The sequence below is a fragment of the Falco punctatus genome (assembly GCF_963210335.1).
Source record: "Falco punctatus genome assembly, chromosome: 12".
Classification (NCBI taxonomy): Eukaryota; Metazoa; Chordata; class Aves; order Falconiformes; family Falconidae; genus Falco; species Falco punctatus.
In genome coordinates, this window is record NC_137592.1 from 21,153,459 (window position 1) to 21,173,499 (window position 20,041).

A 20,041-nucleotide genomic window follows, 5' to 3' on the forward strand; every position below is an offset into this window, starting at 1 on the left:
TAAGGGCTCAACCATGCCAGGTCTGCATATGTTGGGTAACAAATAATTTTCCTTTCTTTTTCACAGAAGCTTTGCCCTAAAGAGTAAGTTTAATCCAAATTTCAGATACGATGGGTTTTAACATATATTACAGCCAAGACTTGAGTATCTGCTAAACCAGATACTGTTATATGTGTAACTGGTACAACTACACATTATATTTTTCCTTCACATACAAGTCCTTTTAACATCAACTTCAACACTTAATGGTATTCCTCTGAGACTAAGCATGGTACCACATAAGCCTTAATAGGCAAAGGCAGCCGGCAGAATCCTCAAGCTGATCCTCCAGCCTTTTTCAAATCTCAAGATGAAAGCAAAGCTGATTAACTGCACATTTTTTCAATGCAAAACATTTAGGCAAAGTAGTTTTCATTCGTTTCAGGCACAGTCTCAATAATTACTGAGAAACTCTAGACTGCTCTTAAGTGAGCAAATTCAAGTGACTTGGAGTTTCATACCACCTGTTAACAATAGGAAGCGTACACCCTTAGGCAGGCCTGTTTCCCTCTCCCTTTTCTAATGCAAGCCTTTATGTTTGTCTTCTACAGACTACCTAAAATCTGCTGTTAACTGTGAATGTATCCTACCTTTAGGTCCTTTTCCTGGAGTAGATTCTACAGTAGTTTTGCCCCATATAAGTATTATCCCACCTGAGTCTCCAGTGAGCACATCACCATTTCCCAAAAAAGCCAAACACTGAACAAATTTGGGTTTTTCATATTTCTGAAACAAAATAAGCAGAAGCGATAATTGCTTGTACTCTTTACACAATTAGTATAAAGTATCCACACCCATACACCCTGCATACACGTAAGCAGATTTTAACTTTTTTTCTTTGTTTACCTCTCTGCTCAAACAGTACATGGTAACAACAGAGCAAAGTTATAGAAAGCGTGAGCAGATCGTACCATTGATCATACTATTTAAAACTGACCTGACATCAAGACATTCTTACCCCAAATATCCCTTGCTTCCTTGATAATGAATTGCCGCTCCAGGTCCAGAAAAATATATGAGATTTGCCACATGTTATTATGGTATTTGCATCAGTTGGATGGAATTCTACAGCAAGAACAACTTCATTTGTAGTCTGCAACAACAACAGAAATACTATTTATTCAGATGAGACGCTAATTACTAAAACCACATGTACAATCCTAAGTTTCACAACAGAGATATGAAGAGCTAAGACAGCTCCTTGTATGCCTGAAGGAATCCTTAAGTGTTCTGTGCTAAATCAGATATCTGAATGACCGCACATTTTATATATATATATATTTTTTTTTTTTTTACCTTTGTAAGAGATCTTAACAAAAGTTCAGTAGAAACGTCAGGGGTTTACATTCACTTTTTCAATTTCAAAAGCTTCTGTTCTCTGCAATAGCTAAGACTTCTGCTGTGGAAAGCGAATGGTGTATAAAAGACATTTTTGGGGTTGAAACGCCTGATTAGTTTTTACACAGACTAGTTTGCTGTTCTGGATAACAAAGCTGTGACAGAGGCAAGTGAGACAATGGTAGCATAGTAGGATTATATCCATCATTCTCTTTTTGAAATTCTATAAAAGCTCCTTCGGGTTCTTTCTTCCTCTCCTTTCCCCCTCAGGAAGAAGAGAAGAAACCTGCATAACTCAAAGCTCTGAAACACAGGGTCCCACTTTTAATTTTTTTTTTTTTTTAGTTTTACTGGCTGCATATACTGTTACTGAATTACCAACACCTCAGTGAGTATTTCATCCTTTACCAAGAGATTTTACAAATGTAAAAAAACTGAGCAGTCATTTATCTAACTTCTAACTTATATTCAACCAACTGACTTTGAAGACAACCTCCTGGAGGCAATGACTCCACAAACACCAGTAACCGCACCAGTGCATTTACTTCTGCGGGATTTAAGCTCAAGCTTTACAGGAGTATATGGAAAAGTGCTGCTGAACCAGCGCCTGCGGGAGCACCCTCTCCTACCTGACCATTTCTGCCTCGCTTTAGGAAAACAGCTTGCTTCAGCTTCAGTTGTTGATATCTGCATTTAACAAATTACGCTTCTCACGCACAGTTCCCTCTATGCAAATGGATCTGATATATCCACAAACCGTATGGAAACCAAGGACTGAAAAATTTAATGGAGTTCAGCTGAGAAAAGGCTTCTGTTTTGCACCCTGGCTCAGCGGATGAAACTCTGCTCACACCACCTGTCATGGAAAGTGCTTAAGACACTGCAAGATCAAGTCCTAAATGTGAATAAGTGCTGAAGTGCAAGCTGGCCCTGCCAACTGTTTTTAGCCAATTCTGAAACACCAAGGAACTCCCTGGAGAGTGAAAATAGTCAAAACAGATGTCAGTAAAATGGGAAATACAAGGCACATGCCAAATAGCTTCACATTAAATATTAACAAGGAAATGAAAATACTGACACAGAATTACATTAAAACTTACAAAAACAATATAATCAGTATTGATCAACATTACTTAAAGAAAAGGGGTCAAATCAACCTTATTTTATTATCTGAAACTGCAGGTTTGTAATAATACAGACATATACATGTTTGTAGTGTATTCCACTTGCGGAATCATGATTCAAAAAAAATTAAAAATGACTCAGTTCCACATAATATCTCCTTGCTTGACATCGTGTAACACAAAGTAAGGTGTCTCAAATTATGGACTTCAATACTAAGTTATTGGACTGGGTGTTTCCAGTGGAATCAGCTTTAAATGAACATTGAGCACGACACCTTTGAATGCTTCTCATCGATCAGAATTTTAAAAGGTTACAAAAGAAACAGGAAAGATGACAAGATCACAATCTACAAAAGTACTAATGGACTTTAAATGAGGAGAGATACATGTACCAAGAATCAATGTGTGGAATTCAATTTAGACAAAAATAAAAATAAGGAATGTCTGCAAGTATTTATTTCAAATAAACAACTACAGATAGAATCATCACTTCAGTTACTTAAAAGATCCCAGGATTATTTTTTTTTTTAATTAGGAAAATATTAGAGAATTGCTTTATTTGTATGGGCTCCTCAGGATGAGCAAAATGTAATTATAAGCGCTCCAACATTCAAACCCCTTCCAACATACAAGTTAAGAATACATTTGTTTTGTGCCCTCACACAAGCCAGCAGTATTACACAGCTGCCGTTTCCAAGTAAGATCAAATGTGCATCTCACAAACTGTTCTATTTATGGGAATAAAACCACTTGTATTTCAGAATATTAATTTGTGCAATAATTACCTTTATTTCTGCTATTTTTGATTTCCTTTGCCAATCCCACACAGTGAGCATATGCTCATTAGAGTCATCAATTACACACAAATGAATACCAGAATCCTACAAGAAAAAGAAAAAAAAAAAAGTGCTGACAAAGTACTACCATACCCTATTTTGAAACAGGGCAGTGCAGTAGCATCGTAAAAAAACACAAAAGGCACAAACATAAATTAAGCAAGTCCTTTTAAAGCAATTATGAGCTTGATATAACTGTTACTTTCCTCTTTTCTTAAAGAGACATAGGGTTTTGCATTATCTCACAAAATATGAACGTTTCCAATAATATTAGAGGAAAGATTTAGAAGTATCTTGCCAAGTCTTTCCCTTTTAGTTTGTTTTTGTTGTCTTTTTTCTTTTCCCCCCTTTCCTTCTTGTTTGCTGTATCATGCTAGCAGCAAAGACGTTTCTCCCTTTTCTTGTTCTGCAAATGTTTTGTTTTTCCTCAGGTCTCAGAGGACGGACACACAGATCCTCTTGTTTTTTCTTAAACATCACCATAACATACACACAACTTTACACGATCGGATTTTGTAAGCACACCTCATTTTTTCCTCATTAAGTAGCAACAGTCATTATCATGTAGTTGATAAAACTGCAGCAAAGGTAACGCTTTCTAAATAAAATAATGCTTAGAGAGCAGAAAGACTGTCATCTACGGTATTAAATAACTAAAAGAGCTTATTTTGAAGAATTTTACAACAAAATGGTAAAATGGCTATAAGGAATTAAAAGAACAGACAGCAAATCTTAGAACAAAAACGTACTTATTCAACAGCAACACATACTTGCACAAACCAGTCGTTTCAAGGACATGTGTAGAAAGATTTGGAGGCGGCCTTATTTATTTTAAAGTTGATTCTTGCAGTTCAATTGCATTCTCTACCAAATTATGAAAATAGAGGTGGCTGAAATTTTTATGCCCAGGTACTATTATGAGCAGTAATATGCAAATACACATGTAAATTATTAAGTGGAAAGAAACCCTGGAGACCGCACTGGCAATACACTCAGCTCTTGTGTGGATTAGTGAAATTACGTGGCAAACCCGTAGTTCTAGGTATGGCACATCTGTGTTTGGTGAGGAATCAACATGAGACTGCAACAAGGCATCAAAATCAGTTTCAGGTGCAAAACAGAACTAATAAAAACTAAAATCTAGTCCTCAAAAAACTCCTTAGTGATCCGTTTTGTTTTTAACATTATGGAATGTGTATTTATTCTCCTTGGAAAAAAAAAAAAGTATCTGAGCTCAACAGTGTTATTGGTTTGTAAAGTATCTGAGCTCAACAGTGTTATTGGTTTGTTAGAGTGACAGGAATGACAGTACTCCTTTCGCATTATTCTGTTTTATTTATGTTACCCCCTATTTGCAGGGGAAAAAAAATAAATCTTTTATTTACTGAAAGACAGAACCTAGATATAACAAACCTAGCAACATTTCAATGTTAATTGAAACTGCAGCAAGAGAGTCAAGCATTTTGTTTCCACAAGTCACCCAGCAACACTGAGTTTCCACCCTTGGTGACACTGGGCACCCAGCTGGGCTCTGGGGAGCCTGCTGTCAGCGGGGTGGTGGGACCTCCAGACCGCCCTGACCACCTCAGCTGTGCTGTGAATCTTCTTCCCCATCAGCAAAATACAGCAGACATTCTTTCTCTGCATTTTTTAATTTTCATACATATTAATTCTGCAAAATCTGGGATGCAAAAATTAGAGTCTGTTTTTTCAGGAGGTCTGATATGTCTCAGCGCTTTGGTGAAAATACAAAGGCAGTGTAAAGATTAAAATAGACACGTATTTTACAAAAAGATGGACTCGTGGCCAATTTTGAAATGAGAACTTTAGCAATGCCAAGTCGCACATCTTCATTTACTACTGATTTTTCTGATAAATGTTGCAGGCCAAGTAACAAGACTTTTTTTTTTTTTTTTAGTGTAAAAGTAGAGGCATAAATTAAACAAATTATTCCTCAGGAAAAAAAAAACCCACAATATAATGTGGGTTTTGTTGGTTGGTTGTTTTGTTTTATTTTTTTTCATTTCCTGTCGGTGGATAAAAAACAACTCCAGCTGCGCAAGCAGAAAAGTTATCCCTTCTACCAGAACCCACCAAAATTCATCTTCACGAACTTCACAAACTTATTTTTAACATCCAAACAAAAATCCAAGCCCCTCACAAACAAAACCAAGCCACAAAACCCCACATGGACTTCCATTTCTAGTTAAGGCTTTTCTTGCCTGCTATTCATTCACTGTGCTAGTTTGTTACCACAATTTTCACATGTGCAGTTTCCTGTTTTTTCCAGCTAGCTCACCCTCAGCTGGTTTTATAAAGAATACATAGACTTTACCGACACGCTTTTAATACCAAAACAGATCAGCTAGACAAGCGCATAAAAAACATCCAGAGATTTCCTTCCTGTTCACATAGGATTGGGTAAATTATTTAGCATAAGTAACTGCACCCATCTTACCGCTTTTGAAAAATCCAAACACCCCACTCCACGCTCAAAAGTCCCCAGGCCGATAACCTGCAGCGTCACCAGGCTCACCGAGTCCCACACTCTAACATGGGGCTGCAGAGGCTGCATGAAAAAGCAATGGGACAAACAGTGTCATCAACAGGGAAAGCATCATACGCAGACGTCAAGTTTCGTTAAGCAGGAGCTACCTGAATTACCAACGGCAGACTGAAATGCAGGATGACCTGTGTGGATGCTGCTGCTAGATAGTGTCTTGAAGCTCAAAGGTGAGAGTCTAGATACTCCTGCTCCCTGTGTCTGGGCTACAAACACGTTAGCAGTGCTGCTGAGGCAGGAAATTACGTATGGTGGCATTTGGTAGTTGTGAAAATAAATCTTTGCCCAATTTAAGTCATTGAACAAATAATGAAAGAGTCCTCTTGCATTTCAGACCCCAGATCTTACGCAACAACTGAAAACAATGATCAAACCTTCTTTTTTTATATATGAAGTAGGAAGAAAAAATAATTTAAAAAAATAAACCCTGGTGCACCAAGTCCCCTAACCATCACCAACCACTCAATGAAAATATCCATAGCTGTATTTCATACAATCACTATCCCAAACCAGCTTAGCTTCATAAATGTGAAAGAAACATGAATGAAATGGGAATTAAGTTGGCTTAAGGACAGCATTCACCACAGAAAGTGACAATAAATCATCCCACTGATGGAAAAACAAACCAACTAGCCCTAAGAAGAGTCAACAGATGTTCAGTTGAAATCGTAACAGCTATACAAAAGAATCAATTTCTTACAAAATCCATGAAATTCAGCTGAACATCTGAGTAAGGGTTATATTTAACATGCTCCTACACCTCATAGTATCTCTTCCTCCCACTTTTTTTCCCCCTCTGTCTATAACTTCATGAAGATAATCCAATTATTCAAATACTGACAGAATTTGCCAAGAGCCAGGGACAAGAGCATTTAAACACACTTGCCCTCGAATGAGCAAGTTTGTAGGAAAGCTTGACACACCTTCCATGAATTCTCAAAGTTGGTTTCCTCTTCCACAAAACCTTAAGAGCACAGTGACCCACAGAACTGGGGGCTTGCTCTCTGCGGGAAGACTTATTGAAAGAAATGTGACAGAAATGATATGGCCTTAGAAATTGATTACAAGCTTCGTGTTTGCTTGCAGAATTAAAATTGAGTTTCCTGTGTCACAGACAAAAGACTTTATGAGCTTCAGCTCTTTTTGATTCATGTCTGAGTTGCTTAGCTGTTACTGTCTTTTGCTAGAGATACAGGCTGTTACCTTAGAAACAGCAAGATATCTCAGTAAACGTGGTGCATAAAATAAACCGCAAACAGAAGGTGATAATGAGATTTAAAAAAATAATAATCCAAACACTTTTTCCTGATTTTCAAAACAAGGATACTACTACTCAACAGCTCTATTACTTACCCTTCCATCTTTATCCACTCCAGCTAACTGTCCTGTTGCAATTCTAATTTTGTCTGGATGAACTGCAAGACTAAGACAGACAGAAATATGACTTGCTTTTTGCTGTCATAGGTCTTCAAAACTGAGAGGTTTTTTTTGTATTTTTTTTTTCTTTCTCAACAGAAGCCCATGAAGACACTTATGATCCTAAATCCCACTTTCAATGAGACAGCTTGAATGCTTTTCATCAGACTATTTCATTACACAAGGTACTGATGTAATGTGTATGGCTTTATGTGATGTACATTACAAGCCATACACAGGCTCTTGTGATGGCTGGTGGTGCACAGCCAGGAATGCCAGAAGAGCTGCCTCCACATGGGCACTGGCAAATCTAAGGTTTGCCCTGTACTGGGAGTCCACTGTAACAAAATACACACTGTCTCATGATGAGCTTCCTACACGCAGTTACATGCCGTATTTATAAACACTATGGCATGTTTTATGCCTAAACCTACAGATAGCAGGAACCTAGGGAAAAAACAGCGGAGAAGTTGGCTGAGGGCTTGTGCACCCAGGAGTCAGGGATTATGTCAGGGATGCCACCTGAAATGAGTTACTGATGTAATTGTACCTGTGAAGTTCTCCGGTATGTGCACTACTAGTTTAAGTAAAAATCTAATTTTGCTTATCACATATTGCTTTGAAGCTGACGGGAATAAACAGATTTCAGAGTGCACATCCTCTTAGTTAGTCCTAGCGATTTTTGACTGACCTTCTTATTTGCTTTCTCTGTAAAATTACCAAGGTGAAGAAAGCCATCAAAACAGGAAAGAGGGAGCAGGGGGAATCCTGAATGATGGACACCAAACACATTTGCAATTCGGTCTAGATTTTTGAATGGAAGTGAAGAACACACGACTGACAGCATTCCTCCCACAGGAAACAATTACAGTTATCAAAGCACAGACAGGAGAAAAAGAAGTTTAGATGGCAACTCTGCTCCGTTCAGGTACGGTAGGGAGCTTACATTCACCATTATATTATGTGCCCTACTCTTCAAACTACCATTGTAAAGTCAGCAACTGCCTTTACACCCACAATGATGCTGGCTTCAGTTTCCTTGCTTCTCTATTCTGTTTTGCAAACATCTTTCTGATTTCCGAGACAGTCTTAACGGGTGAAGCTTATATTAAAAAATGAGAAAATTATTCCTCACTTTTCCATTTGGTTTTCTAATTCTCCTTTAAGACCACAGCTTTACCATACTGCTTGTAAACAAATGATTTAGAATTAGGCTGCAAACAAATTTTAATTTCTGGGACATCTATTTAGAGTAATTTATGCAAAGATCCTTTATCTAATCTGGCACTCTTAGATTGCCTACATATCCTGTTGTTTTACATTTAAGCCAGAAATCCTAAAATAGCATGGACTGCTCTAGCACCATCCATTTGTGCAGTGTTTACTACTGGGACTGATGAAATGGAAAATAACTACAATTACGATGACATTAATGAGCTCATACATACAGTAGGAGAGAATAAAAGAAAAATTATTTCTGCATTATTACACACATACTTACATGCAAATGTTATATACTAACCATTTAACACAATCTGTATGACCCAAGTAGTGTCGCTGAGTTCTCTCCTCATAGTTAAACAGTACCACCACTGATGCTATGAAATACAGAATTTCTCCGGTAGGAAGGAGGTAAACATTGGCTCGACAGTCTCTTCCACGATACCCATATCTATGTGTATTTTTTTTAAAGTCAAGGTTTTCATAATCACTGTGTACCAGGAGAAAAAAACACCACCCAACTTTTTTTTTTCTTAAAGGATTCTTGGGGACCTTTCATGTCAGCAAATGCTTTTCTTCTGGAACTACAGCACAATTTCACTAACAGTTTAAAAAAACAAACCCCACACAGTTGGACTTCAGGAAACCAAATCCCTTAAAAAGTGATGCTCACTGACATTAAAAATAAAATATATATGGCATACTGAAGTAAAAGAAATGTAGTGTTATTATTTTCAAAACCCTCCATGTGAAGTTTCGTTAAGGAACAGCAGGACTGGCCGTTCTGATTTAACATTTTTCACAGCAACAGAGCTGTGCATCTGCATTCCAGGCACCCGAGTATTATTTTCATTTGGCCTTTTAAAACAAGCATGTGAAAATTCCTAATGCCCTTCAGAAAAAGGCAAGCTTCTGCACAGCAGCTGCCAAGTTCAGGAAATATTTCTTTAGACCATTTTAGAGTATTTTTAAAACAAACAAAGTTCAAAAGGAACTGACACAGTGAAAAATACCCTATTCAAATCTACCCAAAATACATAAAGGGATGATTTTTGTAGGAATCCTGCATGACGCCAAATGACATTCAGAAGTTTTACAGACTGCAAACCACCCTTGGTTAGCACTAATCAAACATTATTACAACTCGTTATTTCTTTGAAACAGGTGACATTTTCTTCATCTAGATTCCTAACGTGGCTGTCTGCCTGTATTTCTGTTCCCAGGGTCACTAGGTACAATTAATATCGTAACTCAGACTTTAACAGTAGCTCTGTAGCCTCAAAAAAATACAATTTTCCTGTTACGCCCTGCGCTTCAGAGAGCTTTCCACTTCATTGCCAACTAAGGCACCTGCAACAGCAGCGAAAATACGGGAAATACATTAAGCAACTTTAGCTAAAGGATTCCAGCCTTAGGTCCTGGTTAACCAGGTAAGCAAAAGGGAAGTCAAAGTCTCACATGGAGAAAGCTAGATGGATGAAGCTGGCCCTTCCTCATAAATGAAAGCAGGTGCAGTAGTCCAAGTTTGGGAGTATCTAAACTGACCTCTCCTAAGCTGACAGCCTGGCCTCTATTCTTGGAAAAGGACTACTTTTCCACCAAAAAATCCACACACATTACCACATTCAGTGGCACCCCCCACCCTCAAAAATCCCCCTCCCCCACTACCCTTCCTCTTGCGGTCCCCCTCAAGCCCAGGGCTGCTGTACCACAGGGACGCTTGCAAAATTAAACACATGCTGTAACTAAGCAATGGTTCAAAGAGAGACGCTGCATTCTGGTGTCAATTAATCTCTTAAGAACATGGAAAACAAAATAGATTTTTATATTGCTGTCTTCCATTTATTACAGAAAAACACAATGGCTCCTCTGAAGCAGAGGTTATGCACTGGCTTGCTTAGCAAACGGTATCGAGGGAAATGCTGATACAACCAATGCTGAGGGCAGAAACAAAGGGATGCTTCTGTTTCTCCTGCATCACTATTTACTTTCCCACTAAATTTTCCTCCTCTTCTTTTAACCACCGATGGAACAAAAATAAACTCCAGAACTGCCTTTTATTAAAAACAACAACAAAAAACTAAAACCCCAAACACAGAGACACATAAAAAAACCCCAAACTAAAACAATCAGACCACTGAACTTTCAAAAATGATGGGCTACAAACCTATGAAAATATTTTTTCTATCTTGAAGCATCAAGAACGCTTCTCAGCGGAGAAAAGCAGATCTTGTTAAACTGCTTTATACAATAGGGAATGTATTGATAAGGATTTAGTAAGATTGACATCTTTGAACATTCATCCTAGAAAAAGCATTAAAGATTTATGCAAACCTGCCTTTCCACAGTAGAAATCTGCCATGCAAAGCTAAGGCTAAATATTTTGGCACCCACCATTGAACTCTGGCATTCACGAGGCTGCAAAAAACGGTCACGGTTTCTCAGTCCATTCCTTTCCTTTACCCCTCCTACATAATAAAGTACCAAAGAGCAGCTGCGTTTTCTAGGACCATGTTTTTTTAAGAGCATGTAAAGGAACAACTTGTTTTGCAGGAGAAATTTTTTTCTTTCTTCATTGTCCATCCCAAACTACCTTGAGAGAAAATGAGAGGGACTGTTGCTTCACATCCTCAAAACAAAGCTTGCTAATACAATAATTGACTGTCTCTCTCCACAGAAAAAGGGATGACGAATTTGATACTTAGTTTCCCCTAAATCTCAATATTCATCTTGCAACGAGACTGATGTTTCAACAGGAAAATTCAGAGATATTTGTCTTCATATCAGGAACGTTTCTCACCAGTTACAAGGACTGTTTTGTCACATTTGATATGCTTAAGAGATTTTAGTTTGGGGTTCTTTTCTTTTTAATTGCCTAAGAATAGCCATGGCCCCCATGAAAAGTGATCCCCTGTACACCAGAATTCAACAGCATATTTACCACTGGCTTCAATTATTCTTAGACAGAAGAGCACCAGTGCTAAAAATAATCTTATAAAACGGAGTCAGAAATGCCCTCCAGAAACCGAGCTACTGTATACTGGGAGAAAGAGTATAAAGTCACTGCTTGTCCACAGCAGCACTGACTGTGACCCTGTAGCTGCTACAAGCCCACTTTGCTGTTACTAGAAATGCCAGATACACTTTAACCAGTTCCGAAGTGCAGTAGGGAAGACTGCACTACAAAGCAGGGATACACAAATTAAATTATTTAAATTAAATCACTCATGAACCAGACATAGTAAAGAGCTCAGACTTCCCCAGGAGCTACTTTATCTTGCCAAGCAGCTTAGGCATTTCTTCAATGGGAAGTAATCTGCAGGGCAGATAAAAACTAAGTGTGTTTTGTGAGTCTACAGTACTGGCTATCTAGTGGAATATACCTGCAGGACACAGTACATCTAAAAAGGACATCTCCTTCCCAAACCAACCAACTGAACAAAGAAACAAACAAAGAACCCACCCACCCAAGAACCCTTCTGTTTTTGCTGTGAGGTTGATCATAGCTGATCAGCATCTTTGAAAAGAGTAGTATCAAAGGAAAACCCAATTACAAACAAACATCCAGAAGGCAGGAGAATTAAAGGTGTTCAAACAAAAACGTATAGATCGAACAATTCAAGGCTCAATTGACCTTTCAGTTGCAAAACACCTGACATTACTAAAATATTCTGTGAACCACTATCCCCACATCTTTTTAATAAGGGGTACAGGTTTCAGTTTGCCTTCACATTGGGAAGTTACAGCTGGCTTGCAGTATTCCTCCCCTTGCTAAACCTGTGCATGAAGTACAAGATCTTCTGCTGCTGTATCTTCCTGCCTCCAAAACTGAAGAACAATTTTGTGCAACTTCATAGAGACCAATATCAAGCCTGCAAATTTTACTGCCTTTTCCTCATTGTTTTCTTCACCATCCTATCCAGAAGATACCCTATGCTCATAAATATACTGGTCTGATTTAGGGTAACATTTCCTTAAACAGATCCCAAAAATATACGGACAGTCTGTTTAGACACTGGATTTATTTATCTTTAATTAGCCCTCAGCAGGAAACTGGTTTAACTTGAACTTAAGGCCTTTGGACATTAAATAAGTGTGTCCACATCGGGATTTGCACCTACTTAACTGAGGGTGTGATTTCATGATCAGTTTTCATCAGTCCAAACTGCTCACTGCTGCTGAAAAAGTAGATCTGATCTTCCTCCAGCATGCCTGCTTTCAGCAACATCAGAAGGATCAGACTTGAGATTATGACACCAACTCAAGTGCTGCCTAGATGTGTTATTTTACTGAAACGCTAAAAAACTTACTTAAACAATCACAGCTTACTGAAGAATCTGCCGAGATGGGGGGTGGGGGTGACAGGAAGACCCAAACTTGTGCAGTAGCACCTCTCTTACAATGAACTTAACATCTGAACCGCTAAGCCTGGAGAATTGTCAGCAGCCACACCAACTCTGTTCTTCAAATGATAGATTTATTTCACGTATTTAATGCAAACTGGTCCCCAAGAAATTAACCCCTTTGCTTTGAAGCTGAAACACAGCAGCAGTGCAAAGGATGGCTGCTTCTGTAATCCTCACTCCATAGGCAAGGACAACAAGAAATGCAAGATCTTTCATAGCTCTAAAGCCTCCTAAAAATGAACAGAGATTGAAAGACTGAAAACTAACAATCTGAATGCAAAGCCTACGTTGATATATTGGGGGACATTTCTGAAACTCTAACTCTCCAAAGACACTTTCACACTAAAAATAAATTGCAATTAGTTTCAACAGCAAAACAACAAAAAAAGTATGTCTTTTCTTTGCTTACACATTTTGCAGCTTAAAGTTGTACTATACAGTAGCTACAAACCATTTCAGTTGTTAAACTTTCTTCTGCCACTGTTAAGTAATTTTTATCTCTGAACAGAGAAGACACAAGACCAGATTGTAAAGGGAAGAAAAAGCAAGACAAAAAGGAACATCAAGTAGCTACTGATATTAAGGATACACCCACTCCAGTTTTAACTTTTCAGGAGGCAGCTCTGTCCTAATATCATCATAGTTTTCTACATCAGAAGGAATGAACATTGTGATCGGGCGGCCTCGCATGAACATCTTGATATATTCTCCCTCTGTTGAAACAAAAAAAGCATATTAGTCATGTGGCAAGTTTACACTACAAACAAGCGCAGAAGAAACCAGTAATAAAGCACAGAGATGCAAATAACGCTTGTGATTAAACAATTATTTTTGAATTGTGAGCTTGGTAAAGGCTCAGTTTTTTGTTTTGTTTTGTTGGTTTTTTTTTTAAACGGAACACTACACATGAGCGCACACACACAGTGTTAGTTGAATTTGTGATAGAACAAACACAGCATGTAACATTTTAGACATGCAAATTTAATTATAAAGGCAAATTTACAACCCGAATCTGAAACTGAATAAGCAGTCACGGAATCACAGGATAGATATTTCAGGTTGAAGGGGACCACAGGAAGTCTTTAAGTCCAACCTCTGGCTCAAAGCAAGCTCAGCCACGAGTTCAGACTAGGATGCTCAGTTTTGCCTCGTCCAGTCTTGAAAACTTCCAAGGATGGAGATGACACAACCTCTCTTGGCACCTGGCTGTCTGCCAGGACCCCTAGGACCTTTCCAGCAGAGCTGCTCCCTGCAGCCCTCTGTCCCCAGCCCGTATCCCCGACAGGGAGTTTTCTTTCCCCCCTGTGCAGGACTTGGCATTTGTCCTTGCTTAATTTTGTGAGGTTCCTGCAGACCTATCCCTGCAGCCTGCTCAGGTACCAGGTTGGTAGCTCTACCCTCCAGCATATTAATGAGCCCCCGGTCTGCTGTCTTGAGAGTGTGCCATGTTGACCGCTCCAGGTCATTGCTAAAGACGTTAAACAGGAAGGGTCTGTGTCCAGCCCCTGCAGGCTCCACTTGTTACCTACTGACCACCAGCTGGTTCTTTCACCCACCTAGCTAAACCATGACAGCCAAGCTAAGATGCAAGGATGCTGCAGAAGAAAAGTGTCCAAAGTTTTGCTGAGGAATATCATCTGAAATTACATATCATCACAAACTAATACACTAACCTGAATTACTAATTTACTGAAATCGTTCCAATTGCACGCTATTGCATATTGCACCATATCCTGAAGAATGGAGAGAAGCAACAGCTCCTAATGACTCCAGCTGTGAGACTGTCTATAGCTGTGACAAAATACATGCATGTCTGTTGGAGCATCGGAGCACCTCACAAACCTTTAGGAGTTCCTTCTCAAGGAACACGAGGTTATTTTCCACCAAAGAAAACTAATTACTGAGTAGCTGAGTGGCTTGGTCAAACACATTAGCTAGCGGTTGGAAGGTAAGCGCATCTAGATTCAAGGAATACATGATTGCAACTAGTGTATTAGGTGCCCTACAGGAGTCTTCCCTCCACACTATGACAATAATCATCATCTGACTTCAGAAGACCAGAAACCCGTTGGAGGCTTTAAAAGCCTTTATGTCCTACTCACACGGCAAAACCAGCACTGTAGTGCCGTTTAACTGTTGTTAAATCAGTCCTCAAACCCACCAGAAGTAATGCCAGCCTCCAACGCTGTTGACACCGCAGTTTGTTTCGAAACGCACGGATAGCAAAGGCCCAAGTATTTCGCTGATTTCACATCCAACAAAACGGCAACCTATCACTTTTCAACTTCTTCAGTTATTAAGACTCATTGTTAATGTAAGCGATGTCACAAACCCAAAGTGATATAATATTCTGCTGTGAGTCTGGGACTCTGACATTTTTTTTTTTATGAGTAGGGATTTGAAAATCACAGCAGACAGAGGGAAGTCAGAGTTTCAAACCAAAATGAAACAGTCGAATAGGACTGGAGTAAAATAGCTGTGAATGAGCAATAGAGTATTAAGAAATCTCTAATTGCATTCGATGGAACCAATATTGAGCTCTAAAATTAAGACCTTTAAACAATTACTGTTGTATTTCTTTCAAAAGGCAAACATGAGACACACTTTGCTTTAAATGCCCACAGAATGCTTGTAAATAATTCCCCAATTAAATGTAAGATTATTACTCAGACGGCATGATTGTGCAATCTATGTTTTGCATTCCATAGAACATCTAAATTTGAAAATAGGAGAAACTCAGACTTATTCCCACAGAATTATAGCTTCACAGCTCAAGTCAAACTTGGAGATGTAAAATGGCAAGAGAAAGCTGATAATTTCAGTGTCAGCAAAAGCAACGTAGACTCCAAAATAGTCTCTTGCTTAAAGAAAACATTTTAGAAGATGCAAAGATCAAGAAATGAAGTTGTGAGCAAGACCAACCTTAAGCCAGAGTCTCTACCCTTCTACAAATATGAAACACCCCTAACTACACAAACTGCAGAAACATGGCGTCTTACCGCCGTCAGAAGAGAAAGAGAAAGGAAGAGCCTGTAACTATTTTCATCCAAAATTATAAAGCAGTCTTGCACAAAGTTTGGAAATGAATTCTTGACACTCAAGGTCTTTCTTCTACAGCCAGGTAAGATAGAAGACTGACAATCATCAGTCTAACAGAAAAATATAGTGAATATTTCAGGTTATTTAAAAGAAATATTTCTGATCATAGAGGATTTTATCAGAGCCGGGTGAAATTCTGTTGAATACCACCCCAGCTCTGAAAACACTAGAAAGCACTAACTTTGAATACAGCAGTGATGACCCTAGCACACAGCAATGGCTTGGACAGCATTGACACATCCAGGAAAAACCTGCGGTGACCAAATCATATAATATATTCAGTAACTCCCCCTAAGTTGGCATGGTTTTAACACTGCTTGTCACAGCATTTCTCAAACCTAACTAGGTCAATGAATCCACGCACCTGAACATAAGGCGGTTACAAGTATTCTACTATGTGCATGATACTCACTTTGAGGATTTCACAACATATATGGCTTAATTTATCAAAACCTTCTGTTTTTCTCCTTAACGGACAGTAGTTTGATTTAAATAGCTTAACTATTTAAACAGGTTTTTTAAAACTGATGAAACAGATCACAGTTTATCAAATTTAGCAATGATTATAAAATAAAAGACATGATTAATGTGACTCCTTTACCACTTTCAGTGTGCTCAAGTCAACCTTCTGAGACCAACAAATCATTTTACTTGAATTTGTGTCGCTTTCGACCCTGACAGATTTACTCTGTGCTGGAGACAAGAAAAGGGAGTTTTTCTATAACAGTCCAAATATAACAGAAAACTAGTGCAAAACCACCACACGTTCAAAAACTATCCCTGAACACAATTTGTAAAAATTGAGCTATGTAAAATTAGCAAATGCATAAAAGTTTTTCCTTATTTATAATATTAATATCATGAAAGTTGAGCCATTTAAGTCCAGCACCAATGGAACTAATACTGAGAAGATCAAAAACAGTTCTCCCACTTCTTTCTAAGAACAAATAAATACACCTCCTCTGAATGAGAACCTTGTGAGTCCCTCCACTGACAACACCAGAAAACTTGCCTCAGATCAAAGGACAAAGAAAATCACTGCCCAGGAGCTAAATTAGAAGCAATAGTTATTTTACCAAATGTGCACTGCTTAATTGCAGTGCTGAGAAAAGCTAAAGATTGGTGTTGTCACTAGTTTGACACAAATGTTTAGATAATTACTCCAAACTAGTAACACATCTCAATTTTCCACCAAAATATTTTTAATAGTATTTTTCTCTGTAAAATACAACAACAACGGCCAAAACCAACAGTAACGTATTAATGACCTTTCTATCAAGATCTGGCGCTCACACCCTTATAAATTAAAACACAGCGTAGCCTGAAGGTATTTAGAAAAGACCACTGGTTTGTGCAAGTCAAATTCTTGAGTTAACACTGAACTTGGCACTTCTGGTTCCACAAGATCAGTGCAAAACGACTCCAGAAATGTAGGATCACGTTTCTCATCGCTGCTTAGAACAGTGGAGGCAAACTGCAACTCACACACATACAAGATGGAGGCAGTTGTGCCTGTTGGACTCTGCAGACAAGAGATGGAGTGTCCAAGAGGAACTCAGTCAGGTCTTTGGCCAGAAGGGAAGAGGCTCTCCTGGAGCTCAGGGAAAAAAATATCTGCAGGGCATGCAGATACAAATTAGCTCTCTGAACTTCCCCACTGAAGAACAAACGTTTTTGCTTTTATTAGCTAGCTGTCATGTTGAAGAAACACATTTAACACACTTGTTAGAGGGGCACAGGCTAAGTATAACTTGATTCAGTCTCTCCCTACAGAAGAGGAAGAATTAAAAAAAAAAAAACCCAACAACTAAAGAGAGAATCCACTGAAAGATTTTTGCCTAAGACTAAATTTCCTTTCATCAGAATAACCTGTAGGGGAGATACAATATTAATGTAAAAATCTTTTGAAATACTAGAGAGTATGGCAGCATATCAACAAAGACATCCTCAAACAGCAATTAATTGCCTGAGGCCAAATTCTTGTATTTGCAAGTTAAGAAAATCAGTGATTTAACTCTTTCATAGCATACTGGCTCAGCTGAACACTCAGGACCATTAGACTATCTGTTTCTTTCCTGCATTCTCACTACTTCCAGGTACAAAGTAGTATGTCAAGACTATTTTTTTCCTCACATATCTGTTGGAGGAAATTGGCCATCTCATAACAGCAACACATAGGCAAGGGAGTATATGGGAGATAAAAGGTTTAAAGGAAGGGGGGACACAGACCCCAACAAACAAAAAGTCCTCAACAGTTCTGGTATCTACCAGCTGAAAACAGTAGGCATGAAAGTAAAAATTCTTTACCCCATATAAAGTGATGCTTGGACCCCACCACCCACTGTGCAGAAGCATTTCAGGGGTGGGGGGAGGTGGGAAGGTGCTGGAAGGCATACCTGAAAGGACCTTGGCACTTGCTAAGTTAATGAATCTGCAATGGCAGACATCCTAGAAACTCCTTCAAATATGGATCAAACCAATCCAAAAGTACAATTGAAGCTCTGTAAATAGCACACTCAGGTGCCAGGGATTACCCACACCACACAAAAAGAAACAGCTCAGGCCCAGGGTTGCTGCAAAAAGCAGCATCAAGTGGATGCAGTGCTCCGGCTTCAGGGGACAGCTCTTCACCGGGAACAGCTGTAGCTGCTTTTGTGCAGCTCTGAGCTCAGATTCACAGACCTTGCCAAACTCCTCTTGGCTCCACAATAATTCACCTCTGGAGCCTCAACAATCTCTTTGCACAAGTGCCAGAGGATGCAGGACCAACACTCCCAATTTTTGCTCCCAGGATTCAGGCTTATTAGCCTCACAGGGGAGCCCCCTGGGTGTGCTGGAGCCAAGCAAACTCCACGTAGGTCTCAGCTCTCTCTGTGGGATTCCCAGAGGACTGAGGAAATTATTAACTCAGCCCCAAAGATGCAAAAACACTTGATCTGACTACACCATGATTTCACCAGTCAGCTGAAGGGGCACAAAACATCACTCGGGAAGAATGACACAAAGACAGACGCAGCGACAAGAAAGACAGAGCCTAGCAACTCGGTGAGGGCCCACCTAAAGGTGGATTTGAGCGCTGATCAGCCACGGGGCTCTGCAAGCCCATGTCATGAGCTGGAGGAACATCACAGCTGAGCCCAGCCCAGCTCAGCCCAGTGGATGCACATCGTGTCCCCCAGTGCTCTCTCTGACCGAGTGAAAATGGGAGTGATGCAGGCAGAGTACTGCAGCACCGACTGCGGTCAGCAGAGACTTGGCCGTCACTGGGATACACAGAAACACACTGCTGATTCTGGAACACCATGTGAAAACTTCCTTCTTCTAATAGTTTGGAGCCCCTCAGCTCCCAGGTGACAGTAAAGCATAGCCAGGTTGTTCACTTTTTGTGCGTGCGGGCTGTTAACCTCAGCTCAGGTCTGCCCATCTGCTGCCCGAAAGTCCATTATGTGAGCATGAAAACAGTGATCATGCCCTTCCTCCTCTCAGCCTTCATGTGGCAAAAATACAAACATCCAGCTATTTAACTCTCTTTTTGTGTGATAAGGTTTCAGTCTGTCTCCACACCACCACAAAATTTACCTTGTTATGACTGTGGGTGCTGTAACAGCATGCAGTGTTACAGAGGAGAACCCACCAGGGTTTTGATGCATTAACATTTTCCATAAGGCTGCATTTCTCCTTTAGCATTACTTCTGATAAATCCTGGGATTGCATTTGTGTTTTCCTAATAAGTGAAATAAGCTCGATCTTTGTATGAATGATTAGCATCTCACAGCCCTCTTCCTTGCCATTTAATTCTAGCAAATAACCAGCTAAAACACTGCTAGCAACTCCTGCATATATGATTTTGAATAATTTAATTTTGTCTTATACTAGTCCATGCCTCAGGAGCATCTAGGTCTTACTGTACTAAAATCTCAGCTTCCACCATATCAGTACGGTCTCTCAGTTTCATGTCATCAGTGAAATTCCGTCAGTGCTCCTACTTTCCTGTGTTAA

At 39.3% G+C, this 20,041-nt stretch overlaps 1 protein-coding gene across 7 annotated transcripts in view; it reads right to left on the minus strand.

Moving 5' to 3' along the window:
* The window catches only part of EML4 (EMAP like 4), a 163,460-nt gene that overhangs the window by 23,683 nt on the left and 119,736 nt on the right, over window positions 1-20,041 (minus strand). For all 7 annotated transcript variants that reach the window (XM_080408408.1, XM_080408406.1, XM_080408407.1 and 4 more), the window contains 7 exons: window positions 13,533-13,656; window positions 8,839-8,988; window positions 7,254-7,323; window positions 5,796-5,906; window positions 3,287-3,382; window positions 998-1,132; window positions 630-765 (listed from right to left, as the gene is read on the minus strand). In XM_080408408.1, the coding sequence (XP_080264534.1) occupies window positions 630-765; window positions 998-1,132; window positions 3,287-3,382; window positions 5,796-5,906; window positions 7,254-7,323; window positions 8,839-8,988; window positions 13,533-13,656 (822 nt within the window). The remainder of the gene's footprint in view (window positions 1-629; window positions 766-997; window positions 1,133-3,286; window positions 3,383-5,795; window positions 5,907-7,253; window positions 7,324-8,838; window positions 8,989-13,532; window positions 13,657-20,041) is intronic.